At 34.9% G+C, this 13,547-nt stretch overlaps 1 protein-coding gene across 8 annotated transcripts in view; it reads left to right on the plus strand.

Moving 5' to 3' along the window:
- Positions 1 to 13,547, plus strand: part of DNM1L (dynamin 1 like) — a 60,111-nt gene that overhangs the window by 43,324 nt on the left and 3,240 nt on the right. For 2 of the 8 annotated variants that reach the window (XM_027541699.1, XM_027541692.1), the window contains 9 exons: positions 63 to 194; positions 1,378 to 1,584; positions 4,902 to 5,022; positions 5,245 to 5,400; positions 5,632 to 5,721; positions 8,849 to 8,941; positions 11,938 to 11,994; positions 12,647 to 12,724; positions 13,040 to 13,072. In XM_027541699.1, coding sequence (XP_027397500.1) covers positions 63 to 194; positions 1,378 to 1,584; positions 4,902 to 5,022; positions 5,245 to 5,400; positions 5,632 to 5,721; positions 8,849 to 8,941; positions 11,938 to 11,994; positions 12,647 to 12,724; positions 13,040 to 13,072 — 967 coding nt within the window. The remainder of the gene's footprint in view (positions 1 to 62; positions 195 to 1,377; positions 1,585 to 4,901; positions 5,023 to 5,244; positions 5,401 to 5,631; positions 5,722 to 8,848; positions 8,942 to 11,937; positions 11,995 to 12,646; positions 12,725 to 13,039; positions 13,073 to 13,547) is intronic. The other 6 variants (XM_027541691.1, XM_027541693.1, XM_027541694.1 and 3 more) reach the window with 3 other exon arrangements.

The following is a 13,547-nucleotide window of genomic DNA, read 5'->3' on the forward strand; positions in this document are numbered from 1 at the left end:
CCAAAGTACTTAATACCACAGTTTACTTTAGTTGAAACAGTTTTGTTATTTTTCAACCTTAGGAGTCAGCTAGATATTAACAATAAGAAGAGTGTAACTGATTCAATCCGCGATGAATATGCTTTCCTTCAAAAGAAATACCCATCTCTGGCTAATAGAAATGGAACAAAGTATCTTGCCCGGACTTTAAACAGGTAACATTTTTTTACCTTTTGGAAAATGAGATGTTTTTGGTTTGCCAGTAGGTATCTGAGACCTTTGATGATCAGTTCCTTACATTTTTATAATGTGCTTGTCTATAAAATTTCACTTTTTGTTTCTTGTACAGTAGGTTCTTATAATGTATTTATTTTTATTGAGGTGTGTTCAGGTATGTCTGACTCATTGCAGCCCCATGGACTGTAGCCTGCCTGGCTCCTCTGTCCAGGAATTTTCCCAGCAGGAATATTGGAGGGGGTTGCCATTCCTTACTCCATGTGTTCTTCCCAACCCAGGGATCAAACTTCCATCTCTTGCGTTGGCAGGTGGTTTCTTTACCACTAGTGTGCCACCTGGGAAACCCTTTTATTGAGGTAGTCAGGATTAAATCATCATGTATTCTAGGAATGTGCAAGTGATTTTTAAAATACATTAATCATGAAATTATTTACAGTCATTGTACTTAATGATAGAAATAGATGGCAGTTGACTTCAGTTCCATTTTGTATTTCAGGAACTGAATTAAAATTTATAATTTTCACATAATCATGTCCTAATTAGGATGTCTTCTAGTCCTGTTCATAAAAAGGATGTAAGCTGTATACCTTGAATTCTTAATACCCACTGATGGTATTAGATCATTCAAGGGATTAGAAGAGCTTTCTAGATGATTTATAAACAACTTAAGTGAAAGCTATTTCCTTCTACTGTTGTCATTCAGTTGCTAAATCGTGTCTGTGTCTTTGCTTATTCCCTAAATAAATTAAAGGTGGATGGACATGGATCTTAACAAGATTGATTTTCACTGTGCTGGGTACCTATTGTAAAAGATAAGTCAGAAACCAAAATAATGTAGGTATAATTAGATTGTGTAGCTTACTTTCTTTAAGGTAATTGTAGTAATAGAGAAAAATTTTTTTTAATTTATATTTCTCTATCAGTTGTTACCATTTATTGGATTGAAGGTAAATTTAAAAGGTATTTTAACAAGACAGTTTCCTTCATGTCATTTTTTTTTTCAGACTAAATATATATGTCTAGTCTAAAATTGCATTATTTCCTGCCAAGACAACTTGTTTGACAGGGTTCCCCATTATTTGCATTTTTAAAATTTGAGCTGCTTGGATCTTCAAAATACACAATTTTACTTTAAAATTCTTCCTTTCTAACCTTTGTTAGGTTACTGATGCATCACATCAGAGATTGCTTACCAGAGTTGAAAACGAGAATAAATGTTCTAGCTGCTCAATATCAGTCTCTTCTAAATAGCTATGGTGAACCTGTGGATGATAAAAGTGCTACTTTACTCCAGCTTATTACCAAATTTGCCACAGAATATTGTAATACTATTGAAGGAACTGCAAAATATATTGAAACGTCAGAGCTGTAAGTAAGAAATTTCTCTATGGATTTGGCTACCTGGATTGCTAGGTTAGATAAAGAAGAAAGATACAGATCTTTTGTTACAGTGACTTTGAGATTATCTGATTATGATTTATTATCTGTAAAACAGGAATATCATTTTGTAGAAATTATGAACGATATCTGATAGGTATGTAAAATGCTTTATAAAATATGTAAAAATATGTAAAACATGGTAAAGTTTCAGGTTTTTTTTAAAAAACAAGACTTTAATTGATAAGTATAACATTTTCTAATTTAAAAAAGTTTGTTTCTTTAATATGGACAACAACATGGTTCATGAAAAAATAAAAAAATGCAGATAAGTAAAAAGTGTAAAGTGTAAGGATAAATTCCTTTAAATTCCATCATCCAGAAATAATCCCTGTTACTTTGGCATTAATCTAGACATTTTTCTATGTATTTATAAAACATAAATGCCTATAATACACATCTTTAAAAATCAGATGCTACAGAATCATTTCTTTAAATCAACTTGTCACAAACAACTAGTAGAAATTGCATATTTGTATTTTCAACCTTAAGATTTACATAGTAGTTTACTTTTTAGACTTGTTCAATGAGTCCCCTACTCTTGATAGTTTGCTTTCAGTTATACACAAATATATACAATGTTGTGATGGACTATCTTTGGAGCATGTATCCAAGTAAATTCTTAGGGTAAATTTCTAGAAGTAGAATTACTAGATCAAAAGATATATCACATCCTCAAAGTCTTTTATCATTGCTGTATTAGTAGTGCATGCTAAGTTGCTTCAGTCGTGTCTTGCTCTTTGCGACTCTGGACTGTAGTCCACCAGGCTCCTCTGTCCAGGGGATTTTCCAGGCAACAATACTGGAGTGGGTTGCCATGCCTACCTCCAGGAGATCATCCTGACCCAGGGATCAAACCTAGATCTCTAACGTCCTCCAACATGTTAGGAGGTCTCTAACATCCTCCTGCATTGGCAGGCAGGTTCTTTACTACTAGTGCCACCTGGGATATTAGTAGTAGATTGTATTGTTTTACTAGTAGCAATATATAAGAATATATTTCTCTGAACTCTCACCTTTAAAAAGCCTTTTAATTTTGAAAAATAACTAGATTTCTAGCAAGTTACAGATTAATGTACAGAGAGGTCCCATTCACCCTTCACCCCACCTCCCCCAGCACTGACATCCTGCATATCTGTAGTACAATAACAAAGCAAGAAAATGGACATTGGTACAATCCACAAAGTTTATTCAGATTTCACCAATTACACTTCATGTGTGTGTGTGGGTGTACAGTTCTGTGTACTTTATGTGACCCTGGTAGCCTTCTGTGTGAGTTAACTCCATAGAATATTTATATCTTTGTAATTATCTAATCAAGCCTCATTAGAACATTGAAGAGAGACCATTTATATCTCTTTCAAGGACTGGAGAGCTCCATAGTTAAGAATGCATTTGGGTTGGGCTGTGAATAGAATATGGGGAAGGCTGTAAGCAGTAAGTAGAAGGGTATTTTAGGCTTTGGAATAGCAAAGAATAGTTCAGGGGGAATTTGGAGAATGGCAGGTACAGTGATGGGATGTAACAGGAAGTAAGGGAGGAAAGATGTCTAATAAGAACAAGACTGTGGAAAGTGTAATATGTCAGAATTTGAAGAGCTTCCTACTATAAAAAAATGAAAACATTTTTGGTCACAGGAGTTCCCCACTTTAGAAGGGTAATTCTGGTCATTATGGAAACTATTTGGAGAAGGTAAAGGTTGGAGGCAGAGCGACTAGTTACTGGTAATTTTAACTATTTTAAAGTATAATACATACTATTAAGTATATTCACAATATTGTACAACCATCAAATAGTATCTATTTCCAAGATTTTTCATCATCCCAAATAGAAACTCTGTATCAAATAAACAGTGATACCTGTCTTCCTCTCTTCTCCTAGCCCATGGTAACCTCTGACTTACTTTCTGCCTATGTGAATTTCCCTATTCTAGTTATTTCATATAAGGAGACTCATACAATATTTGTCCTTTTCTGTCTGGGTTATTTCACTTAGTATAATGTTAGGCTGGTACCTTCTGCCTAGGCTACTGTAAGAAAGTAGTGAATAGTGATGGAAAATAGAGAAGAACAAATGATGTGGGGGGATATATCATATTTGTAAAGTTTCAACTGGACTTGAATGAAAAAAATAAAAGATAATACCAGGATTTCTAGTCATTAAGACAGGAAACACAAGGTATCCAGTATGTAGGCCTAGAGATTTAATTTGTTTAAAGCAGGGATAAGCCCATTGGCTAAGAATCATTTTTACATTTTTTAAATGGTTGAAAAAAAATTTAAAGAATTTTTTATGTAGTGTATATGTAAAGTTCAAATTTTAGTGTGTGTAAGTTTACAGGAACATAGCTATGCTTATTTGTTTACATACAGTCTGTGGTTGCTTTTGTGCTCAATGGCAGAATTGGTGAATTGTGACAAAGGCCTGAAAAGTCTAAAAGTATTTAACTGGCCTTTCATAGAAAAAGTTTGCTGATCTCTACTCTAGATTGTGAATAAATAGAAATTAGTTAGTTCAGTCGCTCAGTTGTGTCTGACTCCTTGAGACCCCATGAACCGCAGCATTCCAAGCCTCCCTGTCCATCACCAGCTCCCGGAGTTCACCCAAACCCATGTCCATTGTGTTGGTGATGCCATCCAACCATCTCATCCTCTGTCGTCTCCTTCTCCTCCTGCCCTCAATCTTTCCCAGCATCAGCGTCTTTTCAAATGAGTCAGCTCTTTGCATCAGGTGGCCAAAGTATTGGAGTTTCAGCTTCAGCATCAGTCCTTCCAGTGAACACCCCGGACTAATCTCCTTTAGATGGACTGGTTGGATCTCCTTGCAGTCCAAGGGACTCTCAAGAGTCTTCTGCAACACCACAGTTCAAAAGCATCAATTCTGCGCTCAGCTTTCCTTATAGTCCAACTCTCACATCCATACATGACCACTGGAAAATATCCTTAAGGAGCGTGTGGTCTAGTTGAAAACTAGAGCAGAGAAAAATGTTTAGTTGTTCTTAGTTAACTGATGTTTTCTGACAGTACAGTTTACTCTGTGTGTGCACGCGTGCATGCATATATGAATGCCTTTTGTGAAATGACTCCCCATTAAAAAGATTAGAGTAATTGGTTCATAATACAGTTGAGAATACATGGAAATGGTCTAAAGGTAGTTGTCTGTCATCTTAATGCTTACAGAAAGACTTCTAGTTTGTAGTGTCTTTCCTTTTAGTAATACTAGAAATCATATATTTCATTGACTTTCAGATGTGGTGGTGCTCGAATATGTTATATTTTCCATGAGACTTTTGGGCGAACCTTAGAATCTGTTGACCCTCTTGGTGGCCTTAACACTATTGACATTTTGACTGCCATTAGAAATGCAACTGTGAGTATGGTTAACTTTTAGAATGTTTTGAAATGAGGTTAAAGATTATTTTTTAATCCATATATATTTTTTAATGAATGGTACAGTTTGTTATTTTGCTCTTATTCTTGAAATTAGGAAGTACTTTTCATGAAAAAATACCAAAAAATGTGATTTATTTTAACCTTAGGGAAGAACCAAAATTATATGTAGCTATAAGAGCTCAAAATCTTATGTTTTTAGGGTCCTCGTCCTGCTTTGTTTGTGCCTGAAGTTTCATTTGAGTTATTGGTCAAACGGCAGATCAAACGTCTGGAAGAGCCCAGCCTCCGTTGTGTGGAACTGGTTCATGAAGAAATGCAAAGGATCATTCAACACTGTAGCAATTACAGTACACAGGTACTGAGAAATGTAACAGGTTTCTATTAGGTAGTAAAAGACATGAGCTGATGATTTCAAGGGGCAGGAGGAAATACAGAAGATGGGCTTAAAGTTAAAATTTTAGTTCCTTATCTAAAAGTGATATTTGAAATAGTATAGTTAAATATAGCTTCCAAATCTGGTTTAGTATTTCAGTGATTAGTTTTCCTTCAAACCAAACAGACTGTTTCTTACTTCCATCATTTATAGGAGTTGTTGCGGTTCCCTAAACTTCATGATGCCATAGTTGAAGTAGTGACTTGTCTTCTTCGTAAACGGTTGCCTGTTACAAATGAAATGGTGAGCTGTTACTTCATAAATCATTGTAATCACTGTTAATAAAATCATTTTGTATACTTCATGAATTTAGGCATAGTTTCCCAGTGTATCAAAAAGAAAAATGAATTTCAGTCTCATTTCGAAGGAAACTTCAGTAGTTCTGGTATAAAAAGCATTTTTCCTCATATTTTAGTCATTGTTAGCCTGCAGCCACATTTTCCTAAAAATAGCCAGCAGAAGTTTATTGTTGAAGATTGTATTCAGGTTAGCTTTATTACATATATGGACTTCCCAGGTAGCGCAGTGGTAAAGAATATGCCTGCCAATGCAGATAGACCCAAGAGACACAGGTTTGATCCCAGGTTGGGAAGATCCCCTGAAGTAAGAATGGCAACCCACTCCAATATTCTTGCCTGGAAATCCTATGGACAGAGAAGCCTGGCAGGCTACAGTCCATGGGGCTGCGATGAGTCAGACATGACTGGGTACAGCTCAATAAAAATAAATACATTATAAGAACCTACTGTACAAGAAACAAAAAGTGAAATTTTATAGACAAGCACATTATAAAAATGTAAGGATTAAAAATGTAATCAAAAGTCTCAGATACCTATTGGCAAACCAAAAACATCTAATTTTCCAAAAGGTAAAAAATGTTACCTGTTTAAAGTCTGGACAAGATATTTTGTTCCATTTCTATTAGCCAGAGAGGGGTACTTCTTTTGAAGGAAAGCATATTCATCATTGAATGAATCAGATACATTCTTCTTGTTGTTAATATCTAGCTGGCTCCTAAGGTTGGAAAAATTAACAAAACTGTTTCAACTAAAGTAAACTGTGGTACTAAGTACTTTGGATGGTGAGAAGGATGACAGTGATAGCCTAAAATTGATGATGATGGCACCAGGAACTGTCTATAATGCTTGATGTGATCTGTTTTATTTAATTCTCAAAACAATTCCATGCAATAGGTATTATCTCATTTTATAACAAAGTAAGGCCCAGGGAGATTAATTTACCCAAGGTCACATATTAAGTAATTCAGCCAAGAGTCAAACTGTGTGACTTTTAAGTAAGCAATGTTTGAATAACGTAGGCCATGTTATTACCATTAACCACAGTCAAAAGCAGTACTCTTAAGTAACAGGTAAAAATACATGTGTCTTAATCAACTGTGTATTTTATCCATGGACAAGAAACTAAATTGCAGAGTAGCCATCCACAAATACAACACTTTTATAACACTTGCTTGCCTTGAAAAGAGATAATGGGAATTAAAAAAAAAAAAAAGCAGAGTACGGGTGAGGGAGAAAGACGTGTGATTAGAAGCAGACAAGTATAAAGACATCAATTAGTAACATTTTCATTTTAAACGGTTTGAGACCAAAGATGTTAGGAATCATTTAAACCCACATTACACCTAGTTTGTGGATGAACTAGGAGTAGAACCTTGACCCCATGACAGTTTCAGTGCTTCCTATTTTATAAAGGTTTTGGACTAAGATCTTCATTTGAATCTGGCTCTGCTTTCACCAGCCATGTGACTTTGGTAAATGTATCACTTAGTAAGTTTCCTGACTGTAAAACAGACTAATATAATAGGTATGTTGGGAAGGTTCAAAGAGATACCATTTGCAAATTTCTCACAGTAGAGTGTCCAACATAAGTAGACAGTCAATAGTAATTAGTTTCCTGTCCATAATTTTTAATTTCAGCTACCTTTAGGTATTATTAGGATACCTTTAATAAAATGTCTCCCAAGTCACATCCTGGCAATTACGTAGAATCACTAATGTTAGGGGTTACATCGATCTATTAAAATACTACCACCTTAAAAAACTCTTTCTTGACTGGATGTAAACTAAATAATACTTTTTTCTAATACAGTGCACTCATCATATGTAACATAATAGACAAAGATTTTTTTTAAGCCTAGCCATTAAATTTTTTCCATTTTGTAGCTCGACTTACTTCACATACACAGAGTTGGATACGACTGAGCACAAATACATATAGCAGCACTGATCTAATGGCAAGTTGGTTTTAATCTTCAGCCTGGTAAACTGAGCCTTTATATAGCAAGTTATTTTTTAACTTTGATGTATGTCAGGATAATTTGGCTGTTTGTACAGCTTGCTTGTTTGATGACCTAATGTCAGAATATCATGGCTGCTGTCCTTAAAAATAAAATCCTGAAATTGGCGTAAATATGAGATAAGCATTTGAAATTGTCCCTATTGCCTCTAATTGTTGACTGTTTCTTTTTTTCCTTTCTGGTCTCTAAAAGTGCATTTGGGTCCTTGGCTCAGGGTGGTGAGCCCCAGTGGACATTTACTTGCATTTACTTTACAAGTACAAAACCGTCCTTGGAGTATAGGATATAAGTGCTGCTGCTTCGCTGTTTCCCTGGCAAGCATAAGCACGAATTGAGATGAGTGAGAACATGATTAGCCTGATCTTGGACTCTACCCACTGATACCAGAGTCATCAGAAATTCATTGAAATAAATCATTTTCACTGGTTTTGATCTTTTAGTGCTGTTCTGATACCTGAGATTTGTTAGGACAGTGAAATGAAGGACTTAGTTTAATCTCTCTATAATGCTAGAGTATAATTAATTCCAACTTTCCTTTTTGATTATTGTCCCAATTAGGGTTTTGAACTACATATATTTAAACTAGGTGCTTCATAATTAAGGCTAATCAATTAGGTTAGCTCAGGCCTTTAAATGTATCCTTTACCCAAGTAAAGTTAACATCTTTACCTTATATCTGAATCTGTAATGTTTTATTATTGAACCTGAACTTTTGACATGGAATAGTGGGTGATCTAAGGTTTGTATATAGGAAAGTTGTTTGGAAGTTAGATACGCATTTACTAGATAACTTTTTCCCCCCTAACAGTATACTTCTATCTGCTTCAATGTCAGAAATGCAGTCTTAGATGCTGAAATGTAAATAATTTAAAAGAGAGAGCAAATTATTATTTGGTATAAGATTTATCAGTTGGAGTATAATTATCAAATATTTATTTAGGCATGTTTCCTGTATGGTCTTTCAGAATTTATCTGTTAAATAAGTTTATATGTTTCCTACATTAAATTAGGTTGGCATAATATTGTATATAGCCTAATTTTATTTTTTTCTAGGTCCATAACTTAGTGGCAATTGAATTGGCTTATATCAACACAAAACATCCAGACTTTGCTGATGCTTGTGGGTTAATGAACAACAATATAGAGGTAAATACAATTTGAATTTGTGTTTTTTAAGAGAGAAAATCTGTTTTAGATCAATTATATCAAATTTACTGAGCAAGGAATAAGTATAAGACATTTATGTACCTTATTATTGTCACATTCCAAGAACTATGCTGAGGGCATTACATTGTTTTCTTAAATTTAATCCTCAACACCACCTGGAGGCATTGTTCTTGTTTTCTGCTTATGAAACTGTAACTCAGAGAGGATCTGGGGCTCATTGATCTAGTATTTGTATTTGAAGGACTGCCTGGTTCCATTTCAGTTAACTGTTGTTGCAGTTTATTAGACTGAAGTATGTAAAACAGTGGATGTTTAAACTTGTTTTTACTTGATTCTGAAAGCTTTGAAGGAAACAATCCAAGAAGTACCTAAATTATAGTGTATTTAGAAAAACAGTACTGTTTCACCACTACTGTGGTTGCTGCATTTCATGGATCCTTTCTTTTTTCCATTTGAGGTTAATGTTGTAGGTTGCATAAGAACTCAGAAGGAGCCAAGGCTGATGGATAGAATGATTTATCTGGATGCATTTTGTTCTCTGCCATTTTTATACAAAACAGTAAAATTTTCTGCTGTTTAATAGTCCAGGAAGACCTGTCTCTCTTCTGTAGCAAATTTTCTCTTATGCACATGGGTGGAGAGAAAATCATAAACATGGAATTTGGGAACTGCAAGGGACCTTTTAGTTAAAAAGATGAAGAACCCAAGACCCACAGCTGATAACAGCTATTACTTTACTGCTTATTTTGCTGGACACTGTTAGAGGGGAAAAGCACCTTCTCTTTAACGGGTACAGGGAACTGTTTTTTAGCTGCATAGTTGAGGTAACTCCTATTGTCAGAAAAAATTCCAGAAAATTGCTGTGGCCCAGCTTCAATCTCTGATTGAAGAACTAAGGTCTTGCAAGGTGGGTAGCATGGCCAGAAAAAATTCCAAAACACGTATAAGTAAGGCACTTTAAAACACTTAAGAAAGTGGATTATAAAACAGTTATCATGTTAAAAATTGGCATGTAGACACTCTAAGATAGAAGTTAGTTCTTGTAACACAGAAACCTTCAAGGAAAATTTGTGCCTGAAACAGTTTTTCTAATACTGACAAGGTCATTTATGATATGATTTCAGATCAGTATTTTTCTTACAAGTGAATGTCTCTGATTTTAATGACTATGCGTCAGAGAACAAACACATAGATACTCTCATTTAATCTTTAGAGCACCCTTATAAAGGTGATGTTAATAGACTAGGAAACTGGGGCTGAGAGTTAGTAACTTGTTAACAAAGCAAGTAAGCCAGCTCTCCGGGGCCAGCTAAGGTCATAACTGGTTGGTAATGGTTGGTAATAGACTAGCTTGAAAATTTCTGGTCTCTTGATTCCTCTGCCTTTTGCTTTGTGTCCTTCTTCAAAATGTACATTTAAATGCTAATTTGTAATTCTGAAAATTGTTAAAAATCCATATATTTTTATCATTTGCTGTATTTTTATTTTTTCCTTTTTTGTTTTTAAATTTTATTTTATTTTTAAACTTTACAACATTGTATTGGTTTTGCCAAATATCGAAATGAATCCACCACAGGTATACATGTGTTCCCCATCCTGAACCCTCCTCCCTCCTCCCTCCCCATACCATCCCTCTGGGTCGTCCCAGTGCACCAGCCCCAAGCATCCAGTATCGTGCATCGACCCTGGACTGGCGACTCGTTTCATATATGATATTATACATGTTTCAATGCCATTCTCCCAAATCTTCCCACCCTCTCCCTCTCCCACAGAGTCCATAAGACTGTTCTATACATCAGTGTCTCTTTTGCTGTCTCGTATACAGGGTTATTGTTACCATCTTTCTAAATTCCATATATATGCGTTAGTATACTGTATTGGTGTTTTTCTTTCTGGCTTACTTCACTCTGTATAATAGGCTCCAGTTTCATCCACCTCATTAGAAGTGATTCAAATGCATTTTTTTTAATGGCTGAGTAATACTCCATTGTGTATATGTACCATAGCTTTCTTATCCATTCATCTGTTGATGGACATCTAGGTTGCTTCCATGTCCTGGCTATTATAAACAGTGCTTTTTTTATAGTGAAAAAGTTAGTATAATTTGTTACAAAATTTTCTTACCCAAAAACATCATTGTGAAGCTTTGTTAACGTACACCTTTTTTGCAAGTCTGAGTTCATGAAATGCTTTCTGCTCAGGAGCATTTTGACTGCATTTAACTTAAATGCTTTTCTGCTGTATTTGATGCTGCTTATGAGCCAGTATTAACACCTCTGTCCTTCTATATTTTCATAGTCTTGCACCTATTATGGTGCTTGACATACAGTAGGTACTATTGGTTTGAATTTACAGTTTCTTTAGTTTGGTACCAGAATTACATTGATGATATCAACAAATTAGAAGAGTGGCAGGTGATCAGTCTGTTAAACTACCCAGGTTGTAGAACAGACTGTCAGTTTCTAACACTAAGAAAGCAGAACATTCTTATAGATATTTCTTATTGTTTTGTGAGAATTGTGTGAAAGTAACAGAAATGGCAGCAGGTTAGAGTGATTTTTAAAGGCTTTGCTTAAGTTTTCTGTGATCTGTGTACTTCAGATTCTATATGGTATGTTGAAGGCTTATGTACTTTTATGTGGGAAGAGTTTAAATCAGTGATTCTTAACTGAGTGGGAAAGGCAGAGATGATGCTGGTCCACTGCCCCTCCCTTGAGAGTTCTGGTACAGGAAGCCACTATTACTGATGTTGTATTTATCCTTCCGGTATGTTGGGGCAGAAAAAAAGACTGAGAAGCATTAGGTTAAATGATTTCTTGTTTGTTTTAAAATATAATTATGGCATGAGTCTCAACAGTGGGAGGATACACTGTTAGTTATTCCATACTTTTCAGTTAAGCTGCACATTTTTTTTAGTAGCTTACATCTCTTATGTTCTGATAATCATGAATCTTTTGCTTGCTTGTGTTTCATAGGAACAAAGGAGAAACAGGCTAGCAAGAGAATTGCCTTCAGCTGTATCACGAGACAAGGTAAAAAATGTTTTTAAAGCATATTCCTAACAAATATGCAGAGATGGACTGGTGAGCCTCAGAATATTACTGAGTTCTGGGAGTAATTTTTTCTTCTCACTTTAATACTCCATTGGCATATTTGAGTAAAGGTATGCAAGTTTCAGAACAGGCTTTGAGTAATTTAAAGATAAAATATTTTTAATACATTGGAATAAATGCTTAAAGGTGGATTTTAAGTATCAAGGCTTTTTGAAGAATTCAGTGACTGTGAACTTTGTAAAATTAGTTGAAATGACTAATGACTTTATTATAACAAGGGGTTTTTTTGGAGAGGGAAGATGGCAATATGTGCGTACCAGGTTTTAGCTTCCTGTAATAGTTGCATGTATTAGTTTTTGTGTAAAAATCTGTTACCTTGAATTCTTTACCAGAAAAGGTCTTATCATCTTGTAAAAATCAAAATGAAGCTTTTGGATTTGAACTTTTCTTAGGAATTCATCTGAACAGCCTTAAACAAAGGTGACAACAGTGACGGTAGTACAGGAAAGAAGGCAAAATAAACAATACGTCCCATTTTTGTTTTTCATGGGGAAAATTCGTATTTATAGAATGTTTCTGAATGCATTTTTGGCATCCTTGATTTCTTTTTCCCTGAATTTTTTGCCTTTAGTCTTCTAAAGTTCCAAGTGCTTTGGCACCTGCCTCCCAGGAGCCCTCCCCTGCTGCTTCTGCTGAGGCTGATGGCAAGGTCTGTTCTGATTCTTAATCTAAGCCTGCATGCCTAATTTGGTGCAACATAATCATCTGGAAACAATACACTGAATAGCAGAATATTAATATGCGATATTGTGCTAAGACCAAATTTTAGTCTAATAGAAATTTTAAATCTTTTAACAGTGTATACTTCATAACATAAATTTGTTAACATGCTTTTGCTTGCAATATGAAGATGCAGACAGAAAAAGAATTTAAAGAGGAAATTATCCTGCACTTTTTGAATTTCAAGCCATTGGTATTTAAATTTTGGTTGTTAAACTGCATGTTTTAACATATCTTTTAACAGTTAATTCAGGAGAGCAGAAGAGAAACTAAAAATGTGAGTCTTGCTTTTCAGAAACACTTGTCTTCAAAACCATTGAAGAACTTGTTTGTAACAGTGGCATCTATCTCTCATTGTCTTTATGTTTATTGTTTCTCTTATTCAACTAACTTCTAAGATGGTATTAATTCTAGTTTTAACATTGTTTTAAATAATAACAGCTTTTCCTACTGTTTTCTATTACCTTCAAGAATAGTGTGGAATTTAATATTTTGGTAGGAAATTAAAATTCTGGAGATGAAAATTGTACTTTTGGACTTTTCCTCTTTAAAGGTTCTGAGATCTGTCCAGTGCTAATAGATAGTCCTCTTAGGCTTCTTTCTTATGCTTTCTTATGCACTTGTCACTTCTTTCTTATGCACTTGTCACCCTAAATATGTAGCTTAACATGTGCCTCAACAGCTTAAGCAAATTCAGAGCATATAGGGGGACTGAGAGTTTGAGACTGTTGCCAGTTCTTGATAAAATAATC

Source organism: Bos indicus x Bos taurus, chromosome 5, assembly GCF_003369695.1.
Source record: "Bos indicus x Bos taurus breed Angus x Brahman F1 hybrid chromosome 5, Bos_hybrid_MaternalHap_v2.0, whole genome shotgun sequence".
NCBI lineage: Eukaryota > Metazoa > Chordata > Mammalia > Artiodactyla > Bovidae > Bos > Bos indicus x Bos taurus.